Here is a 26,447-nt window from a genome sequence, read left to right on the forward strand (position 1 = left end):
CTCTCTCTTCCTTGTTTTCCAGTCGCTACCGTCGACGTCGACAACGACTACGTCCTCTTTTGCGAACTCGCGCCATCTGCACGGATGTCGTCGCACTCTCTTCCTCCTCACCTAACCTCTCCGCCCGTCCCTCTCACCTGCATTCTCCTCTCTCACTCTCACTCTCTCTCTCTCTCTCTGTCTCTGTCTCATCTTCTCTCTTTCTATTTACCCTCTTCCCGATCGATGAATCTCGTCTTTCCCGTAGAGGGGGGCTGGTTTCTATAGGACAAGGACGTATGCAACCACCTCCTGCAAGTTGTTCCTCCCATTCACGGCCAATCCTCGGTACGATGGACTCATATCAGATTTTCACCCTTTCTCTTCATGGACATTTACGTATCTTGTGCGCTCTTGGTACTCTTTATATATTTTTGTCCTTTTTGGAATATAATTGAAAGTGACGAGTACGAGTAAGACGGCGAGTCGACGCGTTCAAACGATCGATTACTTCTCACTCTCTTTTATCTCTTTCCTTCTCCCTTTCTATTTCTTTCTCTCTCTCTCTATTTTTTTTTTCTTTTTTTCTCGTATCTTCGGGAAATGAATATTGCGTCATCGTTTTGTATATTTATACCTACGGTGTTGGATTATAAGAAGGATGAAATATATATATGTACATTGATTGTGGTAGCCTATTGCGTCGTTCTTTTAGTTTTATTTTTTCTTTCTAAACAGAAAATGGTTGGAAGATGAAGGAGAGGTTGGTGGAAAGTGTAATTATCACATCTACGCGTGTTTTTTCGTATTTTATTAAAATATTTATGACGCTTAAAAGTTACACGCGCAACGCGATTAGGGACAGTAAATAATTAAATTAAATTACACACATTTTTTCCGACACACGCGCAACAACGGTGCGTAGGAATGACCGTGCTCAAGGTTGCCATTACTTCTTTTCTTCTTTTTATTTTTCTTCGTATACTCTTATCCCGTTTAACAATATTTATATAATGGAAATACTTAATATAAAGAATTTCGCAGGATTCCGACGAATGCAATTAACTAAATCCTTTATACATTTTTACATCATATTTTTATATCCGCGTTGTGATGTTATCGTGCGTATTTAACTATTCCACTAGGAAACGATTCGTCGTATGATGCAATGAAATTCTTCATTTATATTAGTATTAAGATATTTGATCGCATTTATAAGATTTTTATACATTCTAAGGATTTATGTATTTATAATTGCTTATGTTTTCATCATATTTCTTTTCTATATTATCACTTGGGCAACCGAGAAAAGTGGCCTCGACGAAAGCAAGCTTCTTTTCTACGTTTTCAAATAAATATGAAACATTAATTGCGAGGTCCATCGAATGCGCATCCCTTCGTCGTAAAATAGGACAATTCTGCATTCGTTGAACTTCGCGGTAAGAAACCTACATCGAAATTTAATTACATTTCTCAATGATCCTTTGACTTATTTCATCTCAAACGAATTTCTCGGTCTGGTTTGGTCATTATGCATCTTCCTCTGTAACAAATCTCGGTCATGTGCGAAACCTTTGTTGTCGTCGAAGTTCTCAGCACTTTACCAAGTATTGTTTCCGTTGTATTGCGTTGACTGATCTCCGATGTCGTTGGTATTGTCGGTTTTGTCGTCGTCGTTGTCGTTGTTGTCGTTGTCGTGATCAAACTCGTTGGTGTTACGGTCACCATAGATTCATCTTTGGATAAGATATCATGCATCGTGGTGTCCAATATCACTGTTGGATTAGAATGATAACCTGACGTAAATGAATTATCATCGATATTTTCAACAACTATCGTCGTTGGAGTATCTTCTTTCTCCAATTTCGTCAAGGAACGATCTCCGACTTGATTTATCTCTTTTTTAACATTAATAGTACTAGCTTTCATTGGGGAATTTGTCTTAACGTTATTGTCTTCGCTTGAATTCTCCGAGGTACCGACCTTATTATTTTTCTCCTCGTTCAATGATTTCTCATCGGATCTCTCCTTACTATTTTCTTTGGTTCCCTTAAGATCGTCGAATACAGTTTGCACGTAATCCGAGAGAATTTTAATTTCGGGATCTTTGTCTTCTTTATTCGCCGTATCCTTTGTTGATGTTTTACTCCAATCAGCTGATTTCCCATTTTTATCGTAACTCCAAGTGGAAAAGACCGAATGATTTAAGGCTATCGAAGGATCTAATTGATATCTCACCTCGCTCCATTTAGCACGGTGATTCTTCAGATAAGAGATATCGTCGTTGTCCATTGACTCCTCGGTCTTTGTACTTTCAACAATAGGAGAATCCTCTATTGTCGTATCGATCGGTTTTATCGTTGTTGTTTCTAACTTTTCCGTGATCGGTGTAGTTTCTAACGCGGTATCGATAGAATTTAGATCATTTAGAGTTGTTTGAGAATTATTGAAATCGCTGGAAGTTGTTCCTGTTTCCTGAATTGTCGGTAATTTCATATTTTCTGTGGGATCCTTCGTGATCGAATCTTTGGGATAGATGCGTGTACCGTAATACTGAGTGGTAGCTCTTAAACTTTCTTCAGGGTCAAGTGTACCTTCCAATTCTTCCGATATAGTTGTAGGTATACTGGTAGTGATACGTGAAAATTTGTAATTTGTTGTTTCTGCTTCTTCTTCTTTTTCATCCTCTTCAATCGAAGATGTTATTGGTGTTGATGTTTGCCAAACATTTAAAGGTAATACCGTACTAGTCGAAGTCGCCAATACAGGTACTGAAACTTCATCACTTTTCAACATTTCCTCAAGAAAATCTTGTAACGCGGATCGTCGGGATCCGTCACCGGTTGATCTCGTAATACTAATTTCACCTAGATTAGGCCTTGGCTGCCGAATCGGATTGTATTTGTATTGATCGTGCGTTAGACTATTAACAGCAGCATTGATATGTTGAGATTCGGCAGTCACAAAATCATCGACGATTGGCCTTACTCGTACTCGTACTCTTTTCCTTCTGTTAGTCTGCGCAAAAAGTTATGTGATAAGATATAATGATTAATAATTGAATAAAATTCATGAAACATTTGAATAGCTAACATTGTTTACCTTTCTGACTGCACCAGGATCCACAGTTTTCTTTGGTATTTTCTCACCGTTTTCGTTATCCGTAGGTTCCCTTGACAAATTATCTTCCTTCGATCTCCACTTTTCATCATCATCGTCATCATTTTCGTACGAACTTACTTTTTGCTGACGTTTCATTGGATTTTCTGTATGATCCCGTGCCATCATTTTTTGTCCAAATACCGTCGTGGCCTTTATCATGGACTCTTCTTCGCTCATTATCGATTTTGTTTCATCGCTATTCTCTAATTCCGAGGAAACCACGTACGTTACTGAATTCTCCGGACGAACCGTAATAATATCAGCTACTTCTCTAACGTTTCCATCTTTTTTACGTGCCTCGTTGAATCCATCGGTAGCATAATTAGCTGCAAAGCTTGGTTGAAAAGAGGTTCGTGATAATTTGGTAGACCATTGACTCTCGGCACCGTAGATGTCAGCAGGCATCAGTTGTGAATCGCTCAATGTCGTTGATTTTGAATGTGTTGAGTGATCATACTTTTGAGGAGAATTACTCGCCAGTTGAGTTTGATCGTATTCATCTTGTTGTAATTGTGTTTGGGGAGATACCGCTCCGAAATTCAATACAAAGTCCTGCGGTGGATACTGAAATAATCAATTTATTTTGATTTGATTTATTTAATACTGGATTACATTTAATTCTATACGATGTATCGCGGACTCCTTTATAACATTAGTCCCAACAATGCGAATTTCTATAACGAGCTAAAAATATTACGACTGCTGTTTTCATATAATGCGATTGCTTATACAACATACAAATTTTCTATGATGCGAGTTCATATAAACCATGTAATAAAATTTACTTTACTTACATTTTCCGTGGCTGATTTATAATTTTGATCCGGCTGATTATAGGTTTCACCAAATTGGGATAAACTTCCAAAATTTTCATCGTAAAGAGTTTGTTGTTCCGCGATTGCTGCCGGATGTGGTGAAAGTATACGCGGATAATTTCCCTCCAATGGTACTTCGTTATTTGCATCAAAACCGGATTCCGTTGTGGTGGTTGTTGTTACACGTTTCCTTCCTCCGGGTCGACGAGTCCTGCTGCGACTTCTATTCTGTTTGATATCTTCTGGTTTATATTTTGGTCTTACCGTGTACACCGAATTATCGGGATTTAATGTTGCCGGTGATATATTTTCCGTAGTCGTCGTTGTAATTGGCGTCGTAATCGGCAGTATTGTTGATTTAATTAACGGTCGTCGATTCGTCGTTTGATATTTCGGACGATTTTTTAAAGAATGATTTGGAGGTGGATCGTATTCTATTTCGATCTCTTGAGCACTGCCAGAAGGCTGCTGTTGTATCTGTAATATGAAGTTTTGATGATCATACCTCATTAATTATTTTCTTTGCGGATGATAGTTTTTTAATACTAACAATGAGTCTAACATTTAATCATAAATATATCTTTTAGAAAAAGATACTGCGAAAAAAGTAAGCAAGGAGTACGTGTTTACATCTATGTTTGAAATGAGGAAAATTTCTAATTATAAGATGGTTTTTCTATTTTAAAAAAAAAAAAAAAACAGATAACGCATTGGATAAGTATTATAACCGATAAGAAGATACCGTTAAAAAGAAACTTACGGGTAAATTGTTTACTTGCGAAAGTATTGGCTTGAAAGTAACAGGTGGTGCGTGGAATCGATTGTCTACCGGATTCACTGGTCGGAAGCTAGGAGGTCTTATAAAGCCATAATCGATATCTTCTTCTAATGGTTGTTCAGTAGTCGTGGTGGTCGTAGTCCTCGGCGTGGTCGTCGTAGTTGTCGTAGTTGTTGTCGTCGCGATTGTCGTCGATGGGGTAGTTTGTTGTACATAAGGCCGTTGTCTTTGCGAACCAGCCTGAATCTTCACGTACTCGTAACCGCTCGTTTTAACTTGGCTTTGCGGTCGAGATCTCGATTTAGTTCTGTGACGATGTATATTAGACGACCGTGGGGAATCTTGATGATTGACAGCACTGAAACGCACGTACTCGTCTTGCGAACCTCTTGGACGAGTTTGCACGACCGAATCGGAATGAGTACGTGTACCAACACGACCACGAACACGTTGTCTTATTACAACTGGAGTTGCTTCCGTTGTCGTACTGGTTTGCGTTTCCCTCTTTACAGATAAAATATCCTTATTATTAATTTTTAATAGAGTAAGGAGATAAATCATGTAATTTATTGAGGATCAAGGTAATCGGATTAAAGAGAAGGGATACATTCTCTCTGCATTTGCGTCACCAACTCTATTTATACCTATTTGATCTTTTTTCACGATATTAAAATTTTATATCAGATATATAGGGTGTATCCGGAAAGGTAATACAACCCGGTTAAGGGTGATTTTACATTTGAAGATAAATCGTAATGAAAGAGTAAGATTTTTTGGGGCTACGTTTCTTAAATAATCGTGTTTGAAAATGCTGTGAAATACGCGTACATTGAATTATTACAAAATATTTTCTAGTGGTAGTAGTGTGAGTGAGCTTGTAAAGTAGATATTATTTATACGTATATGTGGGATCGAACATCTCCGTGCTAAATGTAATAAGTATTCGTGGGGAATTTGACCGATGATCTTGGATAGTTTAATGGATAGAGCAGAGGTCTGGAAAGCGAAAGATCCTGGGTTCGAATCCCCTCCGTTTCAGAAATTTCATTTTTTCCCGAATCCTATATATATACTCTATATTATATACTAATATAACAGATATTTTACCGCATTTAATGGTTCTTCCGTCGATGGCGTTAACAAATCATAAACTTGTTGTTTTTCTGGTGGAAGAGGGATGAATATCGGTTCTTCATTTTGATCTGATAGAATGCTACTCCCATCTACTTTTCTATCCTCGACTTGTCCAAAGTCACCGTTCTCACCGGTCGGAGGATAATTCAAATGCGATTGAACTGGTGCTACATCGTAAACTGGAGAATATTGTTGAGCTGTTTTATCAATTTTACTTCCCGGATTTTCCGAAGTACCACCGCTTATACCAAAGTCCGTATTTTCGAGTTTCTCGGCGTAATAAGCGGTGTCTTTAGATTTCTGAACGGTAGGTTGATTACGAGTCTCGCTGTTTTGTGCCTGATAATTAAATCCATTGATCGGCGCTTTTTCGAGAACACTTTGGTCCAAGTCATTTAATTGACTTCCATAAGCGACAGGATAGTTCGCTTCTTGTGGATAATTTTGAATCTTAGAATAATCTTCGGATGCAACCGGCGTGTTGTAATTCGTCGTAGTTTCACGAGGAGGTGGATAATTCTCGGTAGAACTGATACTCGTCGATGGATAATTTTCTTGGGAGAAAGCATTCAGGTTCGACAAAGGTATATTTGACTCTTGTTGATTGGAATTATGCGAATTTGAGCCCGGTTGCGAATATGGATCCGTCGACGAGGAAGTGATCGATTCGTCGGGAGCAGTATGCTCGTAAGTCGCAGCTTGGTGAGCTTGAACGTTGTAATTTTGATCATAGGCCTGTATTAAAAAAAGAAATATACATTTTCTGCACGTATAAAGTTTCAAGGAAATAAAATATGAGATCATTTTTCATTATTCATAAATAATCCTCACCTCGGATTGATAAGCCGTCTTATCGTTATTCCTGTGTTTCTGACCCCTTGGTCTTTTGTGGTGATCTGCGTAATTATATTTCTCCGTAGTTCCAGAATTCTTAGATTTGGTAGGTTCGTAAGCAGTCGAATCGTTATATGATTCGGTAGTCGTTGTGTATCTCGACCCACTTCTCGTTCTGCTGTAAGGTCTTCTAGATCTGTCTGCTGTCGTTCTAGTAATAGACGTCGTAGGTGTTGTGGTGGTAGTTGGTCGTGTGGGTACTATCCTACTCCTGTTGAAAATACATCGTCGTGTTCATTTTCACATATTATATTTGTATATATTGTTACATCTTTGTAGTAATTAGATTTACCTGTGACGTGAACGTGGTCTATAAGTAGTCGAGGGTGGTCTGGCTGTAGTAGTTGTGGTCGTAGTCTTTGTATACGCTGGTGTTGTTACAACGTGTGTCGTTGTAGTGGTTGGTACCGTTGTCTGCTTCTCTAGCAAAGAATTTACCAAGCCAGGTAGATGGGGTGAAATCGGTAATTCAGCAGGTAAATTATATTGCGTTGGACCTACGGATTCTCTCACTTCGTTAACATCATTCGGAGAGAGTAGAGGTTGGAAGGAATTGATCAGATGAGGATCCGATTGCGTATATGTGTTTTGGTGTTCGACAAAAGAGTTTTTGTTGTTGTTGGCATCTCTTTGTTGAGCAAGTTCGTGGTTAATCAAAGCTAATTGTGCAGCTAAATCCTGTTCTTTCGTCGAAGGATCATCTAATGTTCTCAACGAGTGTTCTGGATAATTCGGTGTACTCGAGTAAATTGCTTCCTCTTGATAAGCGGCCGCAGTGGTACCTAATCTAGTTTCATGTGCCAAAGTAGGAGCTACAGGTCTGGAATCTTCATTGTAATATGCCTTTTGTTTGGACTTTCCAGTTGGAAGTGATGATTCACCTCGGTAAATAGTGTCGATTACCGAAGGAGGATTATTATCTCCGTACGATTGCCTAAATCGGAATCTAGAACCACCAGGATTTGATATTGTGGAATACGAATTATCGTACTTTGGTGTACTCGACAATTCTTGAGTGTAACCAGCTGTAGTTGAATGTTCGTAGCCTAGGGTAGTAGGATCTATCCGACCCAAATTACTTCCAGTACCATCGATATAAGAATTTGGCTCTATAAGAGGCGTCGGGCTTGGATTATGAATAATTTCTGGAGTATCAGGTTCGGGAGATGAAGCATCGATCGTGTTCACGACAACGGATCCAATATGAGGCGCTGGGAATGGGATTTTAGAATATCCTGGTGGTGGATCGAAGCTTAGCGGCGCTACGAAAAAGGGTAATTTGTCGACCTTCCTTTCAACTCGATTGTGATCGATTGACGATAAGTACGGGAGATCGAACTTCGTATAACCAGCCGGTGGATCTAAATTCGTTGGCCCTACAAAGACCTTAGGCGTGTTAGGTACGACTGTGTCTAAAACTGCTATAGTTTTAGCGTCTTTAAGAATCCTCAAAACATCCGCAATTTTGACTCTGTCCGGTGCCATGCTATCACCACCCATGTAAACGGAAAGAGGAGGTTGATTGGGCGATGGTGGTGCAGTTGTAGTCGGTGGCTGCTGATTGATTCTTGGACGTTGTTGTCTAACGCGATTTCTGTGTTTTATCCTATGGGTCGTTTCCTCGATATGTTGTCGGTGTAACTGCTTGTTACGTGCCAAAGAAAGCGCTTGAGTGTCCGGCTGATTTTGATCGACGTTCGGAGCATTCGTACTCGCTTCCTCTTGCCTCTGTTGTTCTAATTTTCTTTCTTCCTCCAAAGCACGTTGAATCTCCAATTGTTTTTGTCTCTCCAATGCGGCGAGTCTCTCTTTCTCCCTTTGTCTCGCTTCTTCCTCTTGTCGACGTTTTTCTTCCTCTTGCCGACGCTTTTCTTCCTCTTGCCGGCGTCTTTCCTCTTTCGCACGAGCTTCCGCGATTCTTCGTCTCTCAAGTTCTTCCAATCTCTGCTTTTCCCTAACCTCTCGAAGTCTTTCGAGTTCTCGTTGCTTCGCTATTTCTTCGATTTTCTCGAGTTCCTTTCTCCTTCTTTCCTCTTCTTTCTGTCTTGCTAATTCCTGTTCCTTTTGTAGAATCTCTTGCTCAAGTTGAGCCTTCCTTTCCAATGCTTTCTCAACGTCTTCTATTCGAGCGACCTCCTTCGATCGTTCTTCCTTTGCGAACTTCAACTGGTCCAAAAAATCTCGACCGAAAGTATCCGGCTCTCTCGTCGTTTGCTCAATTTCATCGTTTATTCGATATTGCTGCTGCTGCTGGTTTTGATGTTGCTGCTGTTGCTGACGGAAAGGATATTGCTTTTGTCCTCGAAATCTTTTTGGTTGAACTCTTTGTTGGGCTAACGTTTCTACAGGAACGTAGACTAGTTGAACCTGAAAAGAATGAATAAGTTATTACGACACGTGAAAAAGTAACATAACCTAGAAAGATAGAATCGTTAAACGGTATTCACCTCCTCGTTTTCGTTCTCTCCATTTTCAGATATGCCTGAAGTACCTTGTACCGCTTGACCTTTCACCTGTTTTCCAGTTGGCCGATATTTTTCTTGCTTCCCGACGAAATCTTTAACGTTATCACGAATATCATCTACCTGGGTCAATTGATCAAGACTTTGTCCTTCTCTCAAACCATCTTCATGACCTTCGTTATAGTTCACTTGACTTTTGCTGTTATGCGAGTTTCCGAATTCTTCAGATTTAACGTTTAAATTCTGATTACCCCTTATTGCTTGATGAAACCGCTGTGGTGCTTGGGCGAGGAAGTTTTGAGCTGAATAAATGGGTGGAAGGGCATCGGATGAAGGTAACGGTGGTACCAGCACGTCCGAACTTAAACCCGATACACCTGATAAATTTGGTATCGTATTTTGTTGAAGCATGCGCTTGTCATTTTCCGGGCTACTGAAGCCACTCGGCAGAAATGTTTGAGACTAAAATGAATTGATTAAAAATGAAGAATTAATCACGAATGATTCTTTAATTATTTATTTATAATAATTATCATCTATAATTCGCGAAAACTATTATAAACTATATTGCACATATATGTTCTATGATATTTTGAATTTTTTAGTGCATAAAAATATAAATCCTGAAAGTATTGACATACATTTATGAAATTAATACCTGCAATAACTGTTGTTGCGTTCTAAGTTGTTCCTGCAAAATCAGCAACTTTTGAATATTCTCTTGAGTCTTTTGCAATTGCAAAAGTTGTTGCTGATATTGGTCTTGAAGTGCCGGTGGTAAAGAGAGAGATGAAAGATGCGGTAAAGATGGACTTCCCGACGAAATAGCTCCATTTCCATTATTACTCGGCCTGATTTGACTCGAAGAACTTCTTGGATTGGCCAATGGAATCCAGTCGCTGTTGGATACTTGTCTAGACCATCGTTCTCCGCTGATACCACCAATTCTTATGCATAGAATCAGACCAGTAGATAGTAGTATCAACGACCAGCACCTCCGCACGATCTGAATAGACGAAATCGAGGATTTCAAAGCGTTTTCTTTTGTTACTTTCACTAACTTATTTCGATAAAAGTGATTCGCGATTATGTCATCGGTTTTCTTTTCTCCCCGTGTAATAACAACTTCTGAACAACTTGGGAATAAATCAAAGGAATTCGTAGAAAGTCAAACGATGATAATATCATACGGAATATCGTTGCCGTAATGATAATGTCAAAAACGAAATAAAACCGCAATCTCGTCTTACTCGATCACGAAATATATAAGAAATTCTTTAGATTTCTTGCGGGATACCGATAAATTAACTCCTCTCAATGCTATTTTCTGATGGATCCTTGCGGTTTATTAGTGGTAACGAGACAGAAGTTAAACGTAGTACTTCGTTAAAAACTTCTCAATCTTTTCAAATTATTCTTCTTCTCGTGATATCTCGTACGTATTTCTCGATTTGCCAATGGGATACTATCATTTTGTTAATTACGATTAGAAACCAAATAAAATCATTCTTTTTATGAGGAAACGATGATGAAGAAGTGCAATCGATTTTTCATCTCAAAGTCTTTCAAATTTAAATGTATCTATATGTGTGCCTGTATATATATGTGTGTCTGTGTGTGTGTGTGTATACGTGTGAAAATACGTTATCGATTCTCGATACAATTTTCCGATTCATTTCCGCTTCCGCAAATTCCTAATCGCCTTTCGAGAAGGATTTTCTTATGTTTCTAGCGACACGATGAACCATGAAATTCGTAGTTACATCGGATGAAATCATTTCGAGAGGAAGAGGAGAGGTAAAGAAAACTTCTCAACTTCGGTTCTTCGAATTATCCTGCTGTATTAATATCTTCTTTGAACGTTCTAGATTCATTTTCCCGCGTAAACCACATTTTATGTCCTGTCCGTTGCAATGTGCTACAGTGAATGTAGTTGACCTTCTCCTTTATGACACTGTTCAACGGAAATTCTATTAATGTAATAGATATATGTGTACACATCACGAGTATTCTAAATATTTCACACTAAAGCGAAATTATCTATATTTCTAAGTATTATTAGTAGTATAGTATTATATAGTATATTTCTAGTAATAATATATATTTCATATAGTATTATAGTATATTTCTAGTAATTTTATTTTAAAATTTATCTGTGATATACATTTATATTTATATTTTTTTTATTAATTAAATAATAAATCTTTTTCTAAAATTTTTTATATATATATATGTGTGTGTTCAACTTCTGAATTCAATTTTTTTTCTATTCATAAACATTTGTCTTTTTATCACAATATTATGTACATAATACTTTGTTAAAAAAGGATTACATTTCTAGAAGTTTATTTTATTTTATTTTTATCATAATGTTTTGAACTAAACATTTTTTTTTCTATTAAATAAAAGCTCCATTCCGAAAGTATTTAAAATTCGAGTATAAAAGGTTTCAAATGAAACAAACTATTTTTAAATCTTTCTAAAGTTATATGTGTACGATAGACTTCCGTATAACGCAAGTTTCTACAATGCAAATTCCTATACCGTGCCAAAGATATTGCGACTACTATGTCATGTAAAACAATTTTTCGTATAACGCGCTACATAATAAAATACGGAAACTTCTCGAATTTAAAAATGAAATTTGCAGTAATCGGAGATCACATTTCTTTCTTTATCTGTATTAATTTCTTCTCTTTCGTAATCATATTTTTTTGATAATTTTCAAACAACTAATATCAAGAATAATTTATATCTGATGCATATTTTTTCATGAATTAATTGTAAATTATCTGAAAGGAAAAAAGAAAAAAGAAAAAAATATTTTATAGGAGAAAAAATGTTCGAACGACCCGATTTCCTATAACACGAATTTATGCATCGTGTAACACAGTAACCGCGTTATATGGAAATCTACTGTATTTGTAAATCAGTCATTTCGACAAAATTCATTCGATCGAATATAAATCCCGAATGTGAGGGACGTAAAATTATCTCTTGTCATTTGCCAATTTCCTTTGGAATGTCAAATGAAATGACCAGAATAACGGTTTCAATTAAAATCATTATATCAGATAACGTACTTATTAATAAACAAGTTCTAACGTGGAAAAAAAATAAAAAACATTTCTCCGTTTCTCGAGATTGTAAATAAACATTGTTATCATCATTATAATTGTTAATCATTGCTGTCATTATCACCTTTAATATTGCCATTAGGAGAGTTGAGATCGAGTTGTACGTGAGATCTGGAGTGCAACCAAACTAACGAACTGTGAAACGTTTAAAAGCATAGCAAGCAACAGCATACCAGTGATTTCTAATAAATACACACAGACGAGCCGAGTTAATTTTTGCCGGATCTTTTTTTACCGTGATTATTCGCTTTTATAATTAATTAATTAATGTAAATATTTAGAGAGAAGAGAAAAAAGTTTGACAAATTGGTGGAGCTTTTTCTCGCGAATAAAGAGAAAGTTATTTCGAGCTTGAAACAATCATGTATGTATAATAAGTACGTACTACTGACATCATTTAGATTATGTGCCACGATACACGGTTACGAACAATTTTCATTGCGGAAGATCGCGTGTCCGACACGCCGTACGATTTTTCTGCTTTCTTCGCCAAATGCATTCTACGACGAGCGGTCTATGCATATATCTATATTTACATTTAGAAAAAATAAGTTTCTCGAGTGTGAAATAATCGAACGAAATATCTTACGAACTATTTCAAAGTGTAAAAATGCATTCCTATAACGAGTTTTCTTGCATAATATTTTGTATGTGTTTCTCGAACGAAAAAATCCACGTTGTTTTGTAAAATCGAACGATGTTTTAATCACGAAGAAACAAAGTATAAAGAAATTCAATTATTTCGATAAATTAAAACTCTTGTTTGGCATATTTTAAATCTACGTATATGTATTTTAATTTACTTTCTTTCGTTCGATCATTTATAATTTAGTTGAATTGAGAAATATGAAGAAAAAATGTCGTTCGATCGATATATTCGTTGAAATCTTTATAATTCCGGAGAAAATTACTTTCTTTCGTTCGATAGAAACCTATAGATGCTTGGAATGATTTTTCTCTCGTTGCTTGTAAAACTTTGCAACATGACACGTAACGTAACGCTACGAAGAGCGATTTCAACGTTAAACTCGTGCAATTATCGATCCCTTCTCTGTGTACAGAACGCGTGTATTTAAGAAGGCGTTAAAAAGGAGGTCGGCACCTTTCTCTCCTTGCCCGGAATCGACACGGCATCTTCTCATCTTTTTTTTTTTTTTTTTTTTTCTTTTTTTTTTTATTTAAACATAGGTGAGACATCGCTGTGCCAAATTATGATAGGATAATATTTGAATTTATCTTTGAAAATGTTATTTTATCATTTAAATATATAGTATAGTTATAAATTTTTAATAACAATCTTGAGATTTGTTTTTGTTGTTACAAATAAACAATATATGCATAATAATTTAAATTTTAAATAATATTAATATATTCAAGGCATATTTATTTATCGTTATTTAATATTTGATTCGTGTTAATATAAAAATAATAATATTTTTTCTTCTTAGGTTCTCAAAATCGTAAAAGTTAAATAAGAAAAGAAATTTTGTATTTTTTCAAAGTTCAATTTTACACATTCGAATTAAATTATATTTTACTTGAATATAATTTCATAACATTTAATTACATTCAATTTATATATTATATACATTTTATAATAAGATTAATATCATTGTATCTTATAAAAGATTATTTCCTACAATTTCAATAGAAATTTCTTTATGCCAATTTAATCATCAAAAATTGTAATCCATTAACAAACAATGTTGGAACTTTATCAATATATTTGTTAATTTCTATGAGATAGAATATCGTAAAGAAGATCGATTACAATAACTTAAAGTGATCGTAATATTACACAGCCGATAATTTCGTAAAGAATCATTAATCTATAATATTTAAGGATAATCAATGTTTAAATTAATATCCGTCGTGTTCTATACTGGTTATCTCGGTGTGAGGTGTTTGAAGTACTATAAATAACTTCAACGTGTTCTATTCGTAAATCGAGAGAAATTTGAACAACATCTAACAACTTAAACGAAATGATATCTATTAAATACGTAACATGATTAAGGAAACACCAAAGAAAATGTCATATTTGCAACCTTCGGAATTTCATGCTCCACTTATTCGTATGCACTGCCTTTAGTTTCTTGAACTTTCATTTCTCCTTCATGTATCGATAAACTGATCATTCGATTGAAACATGTAGAATCCGAACGATTAAAATATTCTATTTTAATAATAATTGTAACTGTAAATATGCGTACACAAGCACATTTAAATATGAACATAACTCGAACGTCTATTCTATGTTATCGCAAGAATGCGAACTTTTGACAGATCGATAAGAATGATGAGAATTATGTATATAGATATACACATAGTTACATTGAAACATCTTCTGGATACATATATACTAATATAGAACGTTATTATTGCTTGGATACCACATGTCGGCTGTATGAAATTGCATACTTGGAATAATTACGGATTGGGAACTTACTATTGCGACGAAGTAGATTTCAAAGGAGAATGGAGACTTTTGAGATCCGTATGAGAAAAAAAGAGAATAAAGAATATTCACTGAAAATGAAAAAAAAAAATATCGAGACGAATAATGATTAAAAAAAGAAGAGGAGTAAAAAATATGTAAAAATATCTTTTTTTCTTAATCAAACCTTTTCTCATTCTCTACTTCTTTATAATTAAATCAAATATAATTGTTTATATGCTTTGTTGTGTCATTGAACAAAAAAAAATAAGGAAAAGAGAAGAATGTAAAAATGTCAGTTAAGTATTCGTATCTTTTTTAATCAAACCTTTCGTATTACTCTTTTTTTTCAATTAAATAAAATATTATCTTGCATACCATGACCGTGTTGGTATTGAAAATAAAAGAAACATAGATAGTACACTGAAAAATGTAAATATGTACGTGATGGTAGAACGAGCAAGAGAATTGCTTCTTTTCTTCTCTCTAAAATCTTCATTTAATAACGTTGCATCTCATTATTTATTTCTTTCTCTTTCTCTTTCAATAAGGAACAATTCGAAAATGTTCTTCGAGTCTAATCGTAAAAGAAGATAGCTTTTTCTTCATTTTTTTCCACTCTAGTTAATCTGAGCATGGAATTGCTTCCATCGAAGGACCGGTTTGTTTCTCTTAGCTGTTGGCTGCTGCTGTTTGCTATCGTTGATGCTGATGCTGATGCTGATGCTGGTACTGGTGCTATTGGTATCTTACATGAATGGACACAGGTTTCATCGGTGTGCCACTTTACGTATATCTCTCGTCGATAGAACTTTCTTCGTTGGCCCCACCTTTACTTTCGCCTTCGAACTTTTTGAGAGTTCTACCTTCCCACCAGTTCCACTACATTTGTCTCTTTTCTTTTCTCGGATCCGCTCGAATCATATGAATATATCTTTTTTCTTTTCTTATTCTCTAGAGAGAACGAGAGAGAGAGAGAAAGAGAGAGAGGAAAAAAAGAGAGAGCGAGTGATGAAAGATGAGAAAGAGAGAAAGAGGTACACGCCCGTCCACAGGAGTTTCGAGTTTTCAAAGTGAAACTAATAACCGGCTATCCGCTCGGAAAGTAATGTAGAAACATGAGAAAAATCTCTGGATAGAAAGGAGTGTGTGTGTTCCTTCTTTGCAAAATGAAAATACTATTTATCATCGGAAGAATTGTAATTTGATGATACTCGGTGAATTTTTTTCCATGGGTTTCTGTCCGTGTACGCGTATTTTGTAAGATTAATTGTGATGCGCGATACACTTTTATTATTTTTATATTTTTTTTTATTTTTTCACCGAAACACGTAATATAAATAATCATTAGGAAAAAATATGGGAAAGAATTGAAAATTAAAAAAATTGATTCCACGATTAAGAAATGATAAATCCTAAATATAAAAATATTATAAAAATATAATAGATAGAGAGTTAAATTAATTTCTTCGGTAGAATATGAAAGGAACGAGACTTTTTTGGATAGTTTCTTTTATTCGTACAGATATTTTTGTCGAGTAACAAAATATATATGAATAAGGAAGAAAAATGAGGTGGGTGGGGGGTAGGGGTAAGGGACAAAAACTCCAGATATAGATCCGGGAATGATTTGCGACAGGTCGAGCATGAAAATGAAAACCTTCCAATTGCGTAATCGTGTTCAGCAATGATATTGAGATTTGATCGAGAAAGGAATTACCCACACGAAGAATCACGTACCCCAATGAGAACAAATATATCTATGCTTCGTCTTACATTTATCTCTTTTTTTTTCCTCCTATTTTCTATAAAACGAAAATGTGGAAGCTGTACAGATTGTCGACACGACATACGACATCTAGGAAGATGGATGTTCACCGACCTCTTCAATTGCGACATAAGGAACGAAGCTGTTCGTTCACACACTGACCCCCATTTCGATCCCCGAGGCGTATTCTCTGACTCTCCTCTGACTACTTTGTTCATTATATTTGATTTTTCTTCAACAGGAAGAAGGATGCGAAAGTGCCAATGAGTTTGACTATAAAAATGACTAAATCGATTTATTTAATCGCATTCGTGCAATTTATTAAACATGCATTACAATAATCAAGTGTGGTATAAATAAAAAAAATAGAGAAAAAACATTCAATTTATGATCTTTATTATAATGTAATTAATTGTAATAAGAAATTAATCCTAAAATCAATTTTTTTTTTCAATTTATTACACATTTAAATAATTAATGATAATTTAATAATAATTACATTGACTTTTTTCATATATCATTTGTTTCATTCAAATTTACAAAACAAGATGGAATAGGTATCCTATATTTACGTATGCAAACGCAAATATACAAAAGGGGAAACTTTAGAAGATATAAGAAAGTTAGATAAATGTTCAAGAAATATAAGTTCTTCGCGCGTGATTTTCTTTGGAGCCAATAAGAAAATAAAAAGAAAGTAGAAAACAACAGAATAAAACAAAAAACTCGCTTTGAACGAATGACTTTTTCTTCATACAAAAGCTCGAAAGTTATTTCAAAACTACGATACGATATTTTGTAAAAAAAAAAAATGACGAACGAACGGTATGTAAGAAATCACTCCCGTGGACACTCACCATTGTGCAGGGTGACTTTGAAGAAATAGTCGCGACCCCGTCGTTTCACCACCCCTCCTTCCTTTATCTCTTATTCTTCTATCTTTCGTGACAATAAAAAAAAGAAATGTAATTTCTAAATAAATAATAGATATTTATTACTGACAATGTAGATGACACTCTATAACACAACACCACGAATATTCTTGCATGTCCTATATTTATTTGTGTTTGTCTATCTCTTTATTTTATATTGTTAAATCTGAAGAAGAAAATAATGAAAACGCAGGTGGTAACACGCGACGAGGTATCCAACTTGAGTATACGCGTACGGTCTTAGAAACGCGAACAGTTTGAAGGGGCACCATCGTAATGGAGAGTCTATATAGACTCCCCTCCAAAGAGAGACAAGCTTTGCCATAAAACGTGTACTCGATGCGATCTAGACGAAAGGTGATCCAGGAGAAAGCCTCTCCTTTGATTGGCCACACAAAACGGGATCCTGGAAATACACTTGGATGCACTTTTCGAAGATCGGAAGGGATCGATCGTACTTATGTTTCTTGGATCGATCACTATGTGACCTTGTTCTCTTCGATCTTACAATCTAACCTCATATTTGGATCATTTTACTTGATACTCGATGACCACGAAATATATGATTCTCTTTACCTTTCTAATCGTAAAACGCCTAGAGAAGAAATTTTTATATTCTTATCTTTTTTTTGTTTATTAATGAACCATAATGGATCCTCGTGAAAACGTAAATTGTTTATTGATAGACTCCTTTCTATTCGAGTAATGGAATAACTAATTAACGATGGCATAGTTAACGTACCGAGCACTCTACCGAGATTACACTTTTTTTTCTCCCTTTTATTTTTATCTTTTTCTATTTCATTTAAGAACTACACGCAAGTATGGAAAGTTTAAGTGAGCTTGTTTCAAAGTTATAGAACATTTTTCTCTCCCCCTTTCTGTTCTTTATTTTTTCTAAAAGATTTGAATGTCATTTTGCGATAGAAGTACACTAAAAAGGTCATCGATCTTTCCTCGTCTCAGGATACACAAGCGGAATCTGTATTCTTAACCATGTACGTTAAAAGGAATAGTTTTTTAGTGATTTGTGGTCTCATATAAAATGTTGAATTCTCGAGAAAATGGTCAATTGGAGTGCCCATTAAATGGTCCATCAAAAATAATGTGGAAAATCGAACGGTGAAGATAAACGGGAAACTGAATATATAAATAAAGGGTATAAAGGAGAGTTCTTAAGTATCTGGGTCTCGAAGAACTGGAAATATCCTTCCCTTTCACTGGCTCAAGTCAGAAAAATCGGTACGAATTTCTATGTATGTGTGCGTACAATCCATTAGGCCGGAACGTACACATAGACGAAGGAAAGCTCAGATGTGTGTATAGATATATGTACGTATATGTACTTAAATACGTACACACGTTTCCGCAGAATCCTTTTCGCTTCTTCACGTGCATGTATATGGACTAGGAGTTATCATGCATGCATGGATGTGCAGAAGAGAGAAAAAGAAGTCGATTTTAAGCCCGTAACTTGTCCTATGTAATATCTCGTTCGATGAAAGAATTTATCTTGGTAAGAAGTAAAATATACGAAGATTTTCTTCCTTCGCTTAGAACATTCGAATGTAGAATAGAAAGGAATGAATTTCAAGGTCAACGTACGATGGAGAGGACTCCGTCGAATTCTCCGCTATCACCTGTGATACGTATGATATTTTGATTATTTCATTGTTAAATAAACTATTTTTAAATTTACACACATATATATATGTATCATTATCGTGTAAGTGATATAATACAAATTATTATAGACTCTAAGAAATTGTAGTTTATGCATACTATTTCAATCTTTGTTTATGCACGATGCATCGATCTAAGATTACTGGGCAAAATTAATTATAGCTTTTTTTAAGATTAGTTTTAAAACGTTCGTAAAAAAGTCGAAAGTACGGTAAAATATAATTATTATGAATATAATATCATTTATTATCGTACATAAGAAATAAATGAATAAATAATATAAATTTGAAAGTATTTTTAAATGAACTATATAAAGTTAAATATCTGTGTATAGATAATTAAAATTGTATAATTAAAATAAAGAAAATCATTTTTTGTTAATAAAAAATAATGTTATTCTTAATTATAATAAATAATATTATTTTCTCATTCTCAAAGATTCGCATGGTATTTATCCAAATTATGAGGGACAATTTGCCCATTGTAATATACAATAGAAATAACGTCAAAAGATTACTTCTTTCTCAAGTGGCACTGGGTGGATCCACTTCTTCTTTTCACGGATGGCTTGAGACTCATTCTTATTTTAGTGGAGGGTAATTAACAACGAAAGGGAAAGACAAAAAAGTATAGAGAGTAGGAAAGTTTTGGTTTTATTTTCCGACCGGCTACGCGATTTCTCTGTTTTCAATTTATTACTTTTTTGACACACACACACAAACACGCACGCGCGCGCGCGCGCACCTGCTTCATGCACACACATTTAAAAGATGATGGTTTTATTTACAGATACTTATTTACAGAGGTTTGGTTGTATCGAAGACACGAAATGAATACGCAAGATGCGATCATCAGTGCGCCGTATATCCGGTCATTGAATTCGAACTCTTCTTCTTCTCCTTCATCGTCGTCTTACCATTGTATGTACAGGATCCCTGTTCCCTCCCTTTCTGCATTTTTCATAAGATATACATCACGTTCTGGGTAGAGCTAATATCGAGAAGGAAATCTCTATTATCACGCATATACAAATACATTCAAAAACACGCGTGTGCTCATACAATCACCTTATCGTAGGAGATTCAACGGAATATTTTTCAAATGCAATTTCCTGAGAGGAATAACTCTCGTTTAAATTGAGAAAGTGAAAGACAAACGTTACATGTGCCAGTTTTTTGTTTTTTAAATTAAACTTCTTAGACGACGGTAACAATAAAATTTTATAAAAATACCTGAAAAAATGGGGGGGGGGAGTGGAAAAACCAACAGTCTATTGACAGTTAAACGAAATTATGGAAAATTCTAGTATTAGTGTATGTGTGTGTGTTTGTATGTATGAGATACATCGATCGATAGTTGATCTAAATGATTGTTAATTAATCAGAGAAAATGTTGTTTAAAAGCATGAAATATAAGTTCGACGTACCGTTCTCTTAAAAATTCAACAGTAAACTGATTCATTGTCCTCTATGAAAGACAGTTAAATTACTTTTATTGATTCTTGTTTGTAAGACTTTCTAAAGAATAAATATTGTTTTCGTTATACATATGTGGCCTTCGGAAAGTCACAGATTCCTTTTTAAAAGTGGTATAAATCAAATTGTTGAAAATAAGACGTGTTAAGATTAGTTTCGATTTGACATGGATGACTTTTTTTCATATCGTTAATGACGAAAACCAATAGGATATCCTGATGAATTCATCGACAAAAAATTTCGTTATAAAATACTAATTCATATATGTTTCTTACTAAAGTGAAATTATACATTTAATTTGTAGTTTAAAATAATTTGAACATATTTATATCTTACAAAATATTATTCGAATTTTGATTAAAAATCGTGTCCTTGAAAAGGATTCGTCTAGTAGGTTCGTAACTATTCCTTAAAGAAGAGAGTTGAGAATTTTCGTAAGAGTTAGTGACTAAGTGACCCATACTACGATTCCTATCAGAAGTTGCATAAGAGTAGCACACGTTCCGGCTGCCTCTCACTTTTCTTGATCGTGTCGTTCGCTAATATGAAGAGATATAGAACCACATTGGCGTGTTCGAACAAACTCGATCGAGATACATTCCCGATACATAACATACAACTTGCTGATGCCAAGACAAGAGTGATGATTTTCAAAAGTTTTCAACTAATCGAAATAGCAAATTTTGGTTATTTGTATCAATTGTTACAATTATACATGGAAACCAACAATAAATAATTTTCATGAAATCGCGTATTAAATAAGCCTTTCTTTAAAATATTTATCTTCTACACAAATGCATGGGAAAAATTCATATAAAATATCTAAATAAATCATATCCTGAAGTGTACAGACAATAATTGACAAATTTTTCAAATAAATTTTATGTTGTTTGTAAATAGGATAACGCAATAAATATAAATAGTGCATAATTGTTATTAAAAACTTGAATTCAATAATAAAAATATGTATTCTATATTTAATGTTATCAGTCGGTTATTCTGATCAAAAATTACAAAAGTGATCATGAGATAAGTTGATATTCCTCTGTATATATATATATATAAAGATATTTAATTTTTCTTCGTATATTTTTTCTTAACACTTACCTCGGAAAGATCTAGTCAAGTGTATCGTCCAATTAATTCCAAAAGCATTGAAAATTGCCATCGATGCAAGCGGCCCATTCCAGAGACTTTCACCCTTTCTTCAACGGTTCAATGTACATTATATACATACGTGGTATGTTCAGAGAACCGTCATAGTATCATAGAAAAGGAAGTTTGACTACTTGAATGTTACTAGTCGCGTGTGTCCTTGCGAAATAGAATCGCACACAAGAATATATTTCTCTTCCTCTTGCGTATATACATCGATCGAGCTACATTTCACCGATTGCACTGTTTGCTTTTTCCAACACAACAACAGTCTCGTAACATCTTTCTCTTTCTCATTCCCACTGTCTTTCTTTTTTCCTCATTCTTTTTCTCTTTCCCATCCATTTTTCTCCGTTTGTCTTTCTTTTTCGTCTCTCCTACATCTGTTTGCGTTGAAACATACCTCTCGGGCTCGTTACCTTTCTCTTTTGAGCGTTTCCTTTATATTCTGTTCTCGACATGGCCTTTCTCTTTCAAACGATTCCTCCTTCATTTTCGTTCTCTGAATGAGAAGCCGCAGCAGCAGCGTGGCCCTAGAAAAAGATAGACGAAATTACCATTCGTCTTGCCAGTGTTTAGGGCTAATTGATCGGTAGCTAGACAATAGATTTTTATTCGAAAACCAATAATGTCGGGATTACTGCAAGAGAAAGCTATACCCGCCTGCAAAATAATACTACGCGTTCTATCTTCTTTTCCACGTTCTTTTTTATTCTCCTTTTTTATTTTATTTTTCTTCTTATTCTTTCTCCTTCTTTTTCTCTTTTTTTTTTCCTTTATGTAATTACATTAATAATAATCAGCCATTGGCAGACATATATTTCTCTCTCTCTCTCTTTCTCTTTCTTTTTTAACTTTTTTCAATTTCATTATTAAAGTATCCTTTCCCTTTTCCAACTGTACTCTCGTAATTCCTCGTAATAAAAGAACTATAGGATCGATCGGTATTATTCCTATTTCTCTTTGGGGTTGATTAATCGTTTTGTTCATTAAGTCCATTAATTACCTAGCGAAAACAGGGCGAATGAAGTTCACAATGATATGATATCTGTATATCTTCTTGATGAACTTCTAATGGAAATCTTAATTGAAATTTAAATGTTCTTGTAAAACGTGGAAATCTATAATCAACTTCGACTCTGTAAAAGTTCGAAGAAAATTATCTTAAATCTCATTTATGTCGATTGCGATTTTGATAATAATCAATTTTAATTATTAATAATTAAATCATAACAATATACGGATTAGAAGGTAATTTATTGAACTACATATCATTAATATTTTAATGTGAAATTTAGTTTTGTATTTTTCTTTAATAGATTATGCAATCTTTGATTACAGTACTAGTATTCCTTGCTTCATGAATTATAAATGTATGAGGAATATTGTTTAAATAAAAAGCTATTAGTCAATTACGCAACAATCATTGATTTGAAAGATATTTTATTCTACTGAAATGTTTCTTTAATATTTTAGGATGGCGCCTTCTCGTCTGTTATAATCCTATAGTATTAAGCAAGTAATTCCTGTACTTTTATATATTTGTCAATTTTATCTTAAGAACAGGCGTAAGAATTCTTACGTAAATGGAATTAATTTATTTATTAGACTGAGAGAAAGCGATTTAGCTAGCTTGGTATCGATTTTGTTCAATTTCGTCTAATAAAATTTATGATATATTTAATATATTATATTAATTACAATAATAAACTAATTATATTGATACCAAACCTAATTATTTAATCTTTTAAATAATTACTCTTATATATTAATTTAATTTGCTAAACGTTTTCACCAATTTTTACACTAACCAAACGCATTTTTATATTATTATAGTTTCAATAAATGTGTGTTGCCAATGGAAATGGACTAGAAAACTTCCTGAAATATATAATTACGGATAGTAGAATATTTTCATCCATTTATAGGAAAAAAGCGGACATATTGAACATTTTCTTTAATCATCATTAAACTCGAAATAATAATATATCAGATATATGTTTATATATAATATTTTCTATACTAATTTTAGTGTGTAGACATAACTCTTGAAGTATTAATATTTATTTATGAAACATCCTGTATAATTAATACGAGAAGAAAAGAAAAGAGTAAGGAAAATAAACATACTAACAATAAGAAGATGAACGATCTCCACGAACGTAAAAGTATGCGTCATGTTATGCGAGGAAGGCACGTCGAGGTCATCGTGGCGGATGAGCAATGAACTTGACAGGATGTGGGTCAAGGTAGATCTTCCTCCACAGTGAAAAGTATTATATCTTCCTCCTCTTAAGCTTAAATTTCTTCCTGTATTCTCGACACGAATGACAAATATACGTTCATAATGAATGTATAGAAATTGTTATAACGAAGAAGGATCCTTTGTAATTTCGAAACAAAAAAAGTAGAAAATTATCAACAAAAGACAATTAATATAACTCACAGATAATACTTATCGTATAATAAGTATGTACTTATGTATTGTTCGTCGTGTCCTGTTTCTACGAATGAATAATTGAATTATTAAAAATAATTCTATGTAAAATTTCACCTATTACGATAATCATCATTCTAAGCTTAAAATGAAATCGAGTGAGACTCTAGTTTCAGTTCCTTCCTTCTCTCACTATATATATATATATACATATATAATAAATGCATGTATCAAAAGAGTCTAGACTCGTAACATAAATTATATAATCTACTTAAATAATAAAAGGTAAATACCGTTACGAGACCGTATATATATATGTGTATGTTTGAGTATGCGTATGCATGGATGTTTGTATGCAACACTGTTTTTGTAAAATACGATTTGCGAACGTAAACGTAAACTTGACGTAACATGCCCATTAAATTCGCACGAACTCTGATGTGTTATTGGTATATACGTATATCGTGTACGTGGGAAAATAGATAAGGAAGATAATATATAATAGACGAAAAGGTCAATCGGAACAATGTACTTGACTCACCCAGTTTAACTATACAAAACATATTAAGAACTATCACTTCTGCATATGTTATCGAAAGTATTAAATGATCTCTTGGAAATAGTCAATCACGTTCGGTCAAGATCTTTCCCATGAATAATTGGGTGTTGTCAAGTATATAGTAGTATATGTCAAGTATATAGTATAAACAGCTATTAGACGGTAATCTTTTATTTCTTGTTGAGATATTTTACTGGCAGCTTTCGTTTGTTTTATTTGTTCTTTGTCATAATGGGTTAATGTCCATTTTTTTTTTAAAAAAATAAATAAATAAATTTAAGGAATATACTCTCAAAAATATCCTAAGTAAAGAAATAATCATTTTCTATTCGATTACAAATAGAATAGACTGATCGAAAATTACGTGAATCGTACCACGTAAATAGTTTTTCTCTTTTTTGTCCTAATCGAGCAAAGTAGATTAAAAACGTTATGGTCAAACCGGTTAGAAGCACACGAGATCATTTGGAGAAAGTGGTGCCTCTCTATAGAGATTTATCAATAAACTTCCTGGAATTCTTAAAATATGTGATACAAAACGATGACAGCAATGATGAATTGACTGACGATGTTTAAGTATAGATAATCGGATATTAAAATATATATAAGAAATGTATACACACATCAGAAAAAGAACAATTAGTATAAATGTTTTAATATTAAATTATAATTCAAATATTATATCGGATTAATAAACCTCTTCAATTACAAGAGATACTAAAGATGGTAGTCATTAACTTCCAGACATTTATGTGTATGACGAACTACTACTTGGGCAACTTTGGTCAAAATATCTCGTGGGATCGCTGCACATGCATTTTTAATTTTTTCTATCGATCTTGTTTTTCTTTCTATAACAATGCTCGTAGTTATCCGATCTTATCTCTTCCTGTACTTTAAAAACCAAGGTACTGTTAGTCATGCTATCGAATTCTAATCTACGTATCAAATTTCAATTTTATACTTTAACTACTCGCCTCTAGTGAATTCATACATATCTTGTTACACTTTGTAATTCTGGCTCATTTTATACTTTAACTAATCAGTATAGTTCATTGTTTAGCTAGTTATACCATGAATTAACGGATTTCAGGCTTTAACGGTTATATATATAATATAAACTTTCATCAAGGCGTGTACGAGATGGCAAAAGAATGCGATCGATCTTACTAGCTCGTTCTTTTAAAGAAAGGAGGCTCATTCTATAGAAGTTTCTATACTTATTCTACTTTTGAGGCTAACGTAGTTCACAGAAACGACCAGAGTCTAGTAGTTCACTACTTTAATATCAACTCGATCCGGATGTATCAAATAGAGACAAGAAAACTGGACTTGCCAGCTCGAACTGCCATACCAACCCAATTGAAACTTTCCACACTGGAATATATGCGAAAATTTCTGTTATAATCTTTTAAAATTTTAAATACGTACTCGCGTGATATATATTTACAAGTAGATAATATCGTCGATATTATTTCTTCATTCTATTCGCAAAAAAATTTATTTTTATACGATATACATGAGACACTTTATCGATTTCAGTTGCTAATATTTGATGAAAGGATATAAATTTTTCAATTAGTAGTAAAAATATCACAGATAAATAAAAGAAAAAAAAAAAGAAACGAAACGAAAGATCA

At 34.0% G+C, this 26,447-nt stretch overlaps 1 protein-coding gene and 1 long non-coding RNA gene across 2 annotated transcripts; both read right to left on the reverse strand.

Annotated features, from left to right (window-relative positions):
- Nucleotides 1-11: 11 nt before the first annotated feature.
- Nucleotides 12-12,161, reverse strand: LOC122523312 (mucin-4). Its single transcript, XM_043644986.1, has 10 exons — nt 12,142-12,161; nt 9,883-10,360; nt 9,210-9,686; nt 7,055-9,129; nt 6,700-6,973; nt 5,842-6,603; nt 4,717-5,238; nt 3,936-4,433; nt 3,082-3,705; nt 12-2,997 (listed from the first exon to the last, which is right to left on the reverse strand). Exons 1-10 carry the CDS (start codon nt 12,159-12,161, stop codon nt 1,474-1,476), a joined length of 7,254 nt encoding a protein of 2,417 aa, XP_043500921.1. The 3' UTR covers nt 12-1,473.
- A 7,650-nt stretch (nt 12,162-19,811) lies between these two features.
- On the reverse strand, nt 19,812-22,516 carry LOC122523398. Its single transcript, XR_006305293.1, has 2 exons — nt 21,764-22,516; nt 19,812-20,171 (listed from the first exon to the last, which is right to left on the reverse strand). It is a non-coding gene; the product is annotated as an uncharacterized LOC122523398 (long non-coding RNA).
- Between the last annotated feature and the right edge of the window lie 3,931 nt (nt 22,517-26,447).

Source organism: Polistes fuscatus, unplaced genomic scaffold, assembly GCF_010416935.1.
Source record: "Polistes fuscatus isolate 324 unplaced genomic scaffold, CU_Pfus_HIC Scaffold6, whole genome shotgun sequence".
NCBI lineage: Eukaryota > Metazoa > Arthropoda > Insecta > Hymenoptera > Vespidae > Polistes > Polistes fuscatus.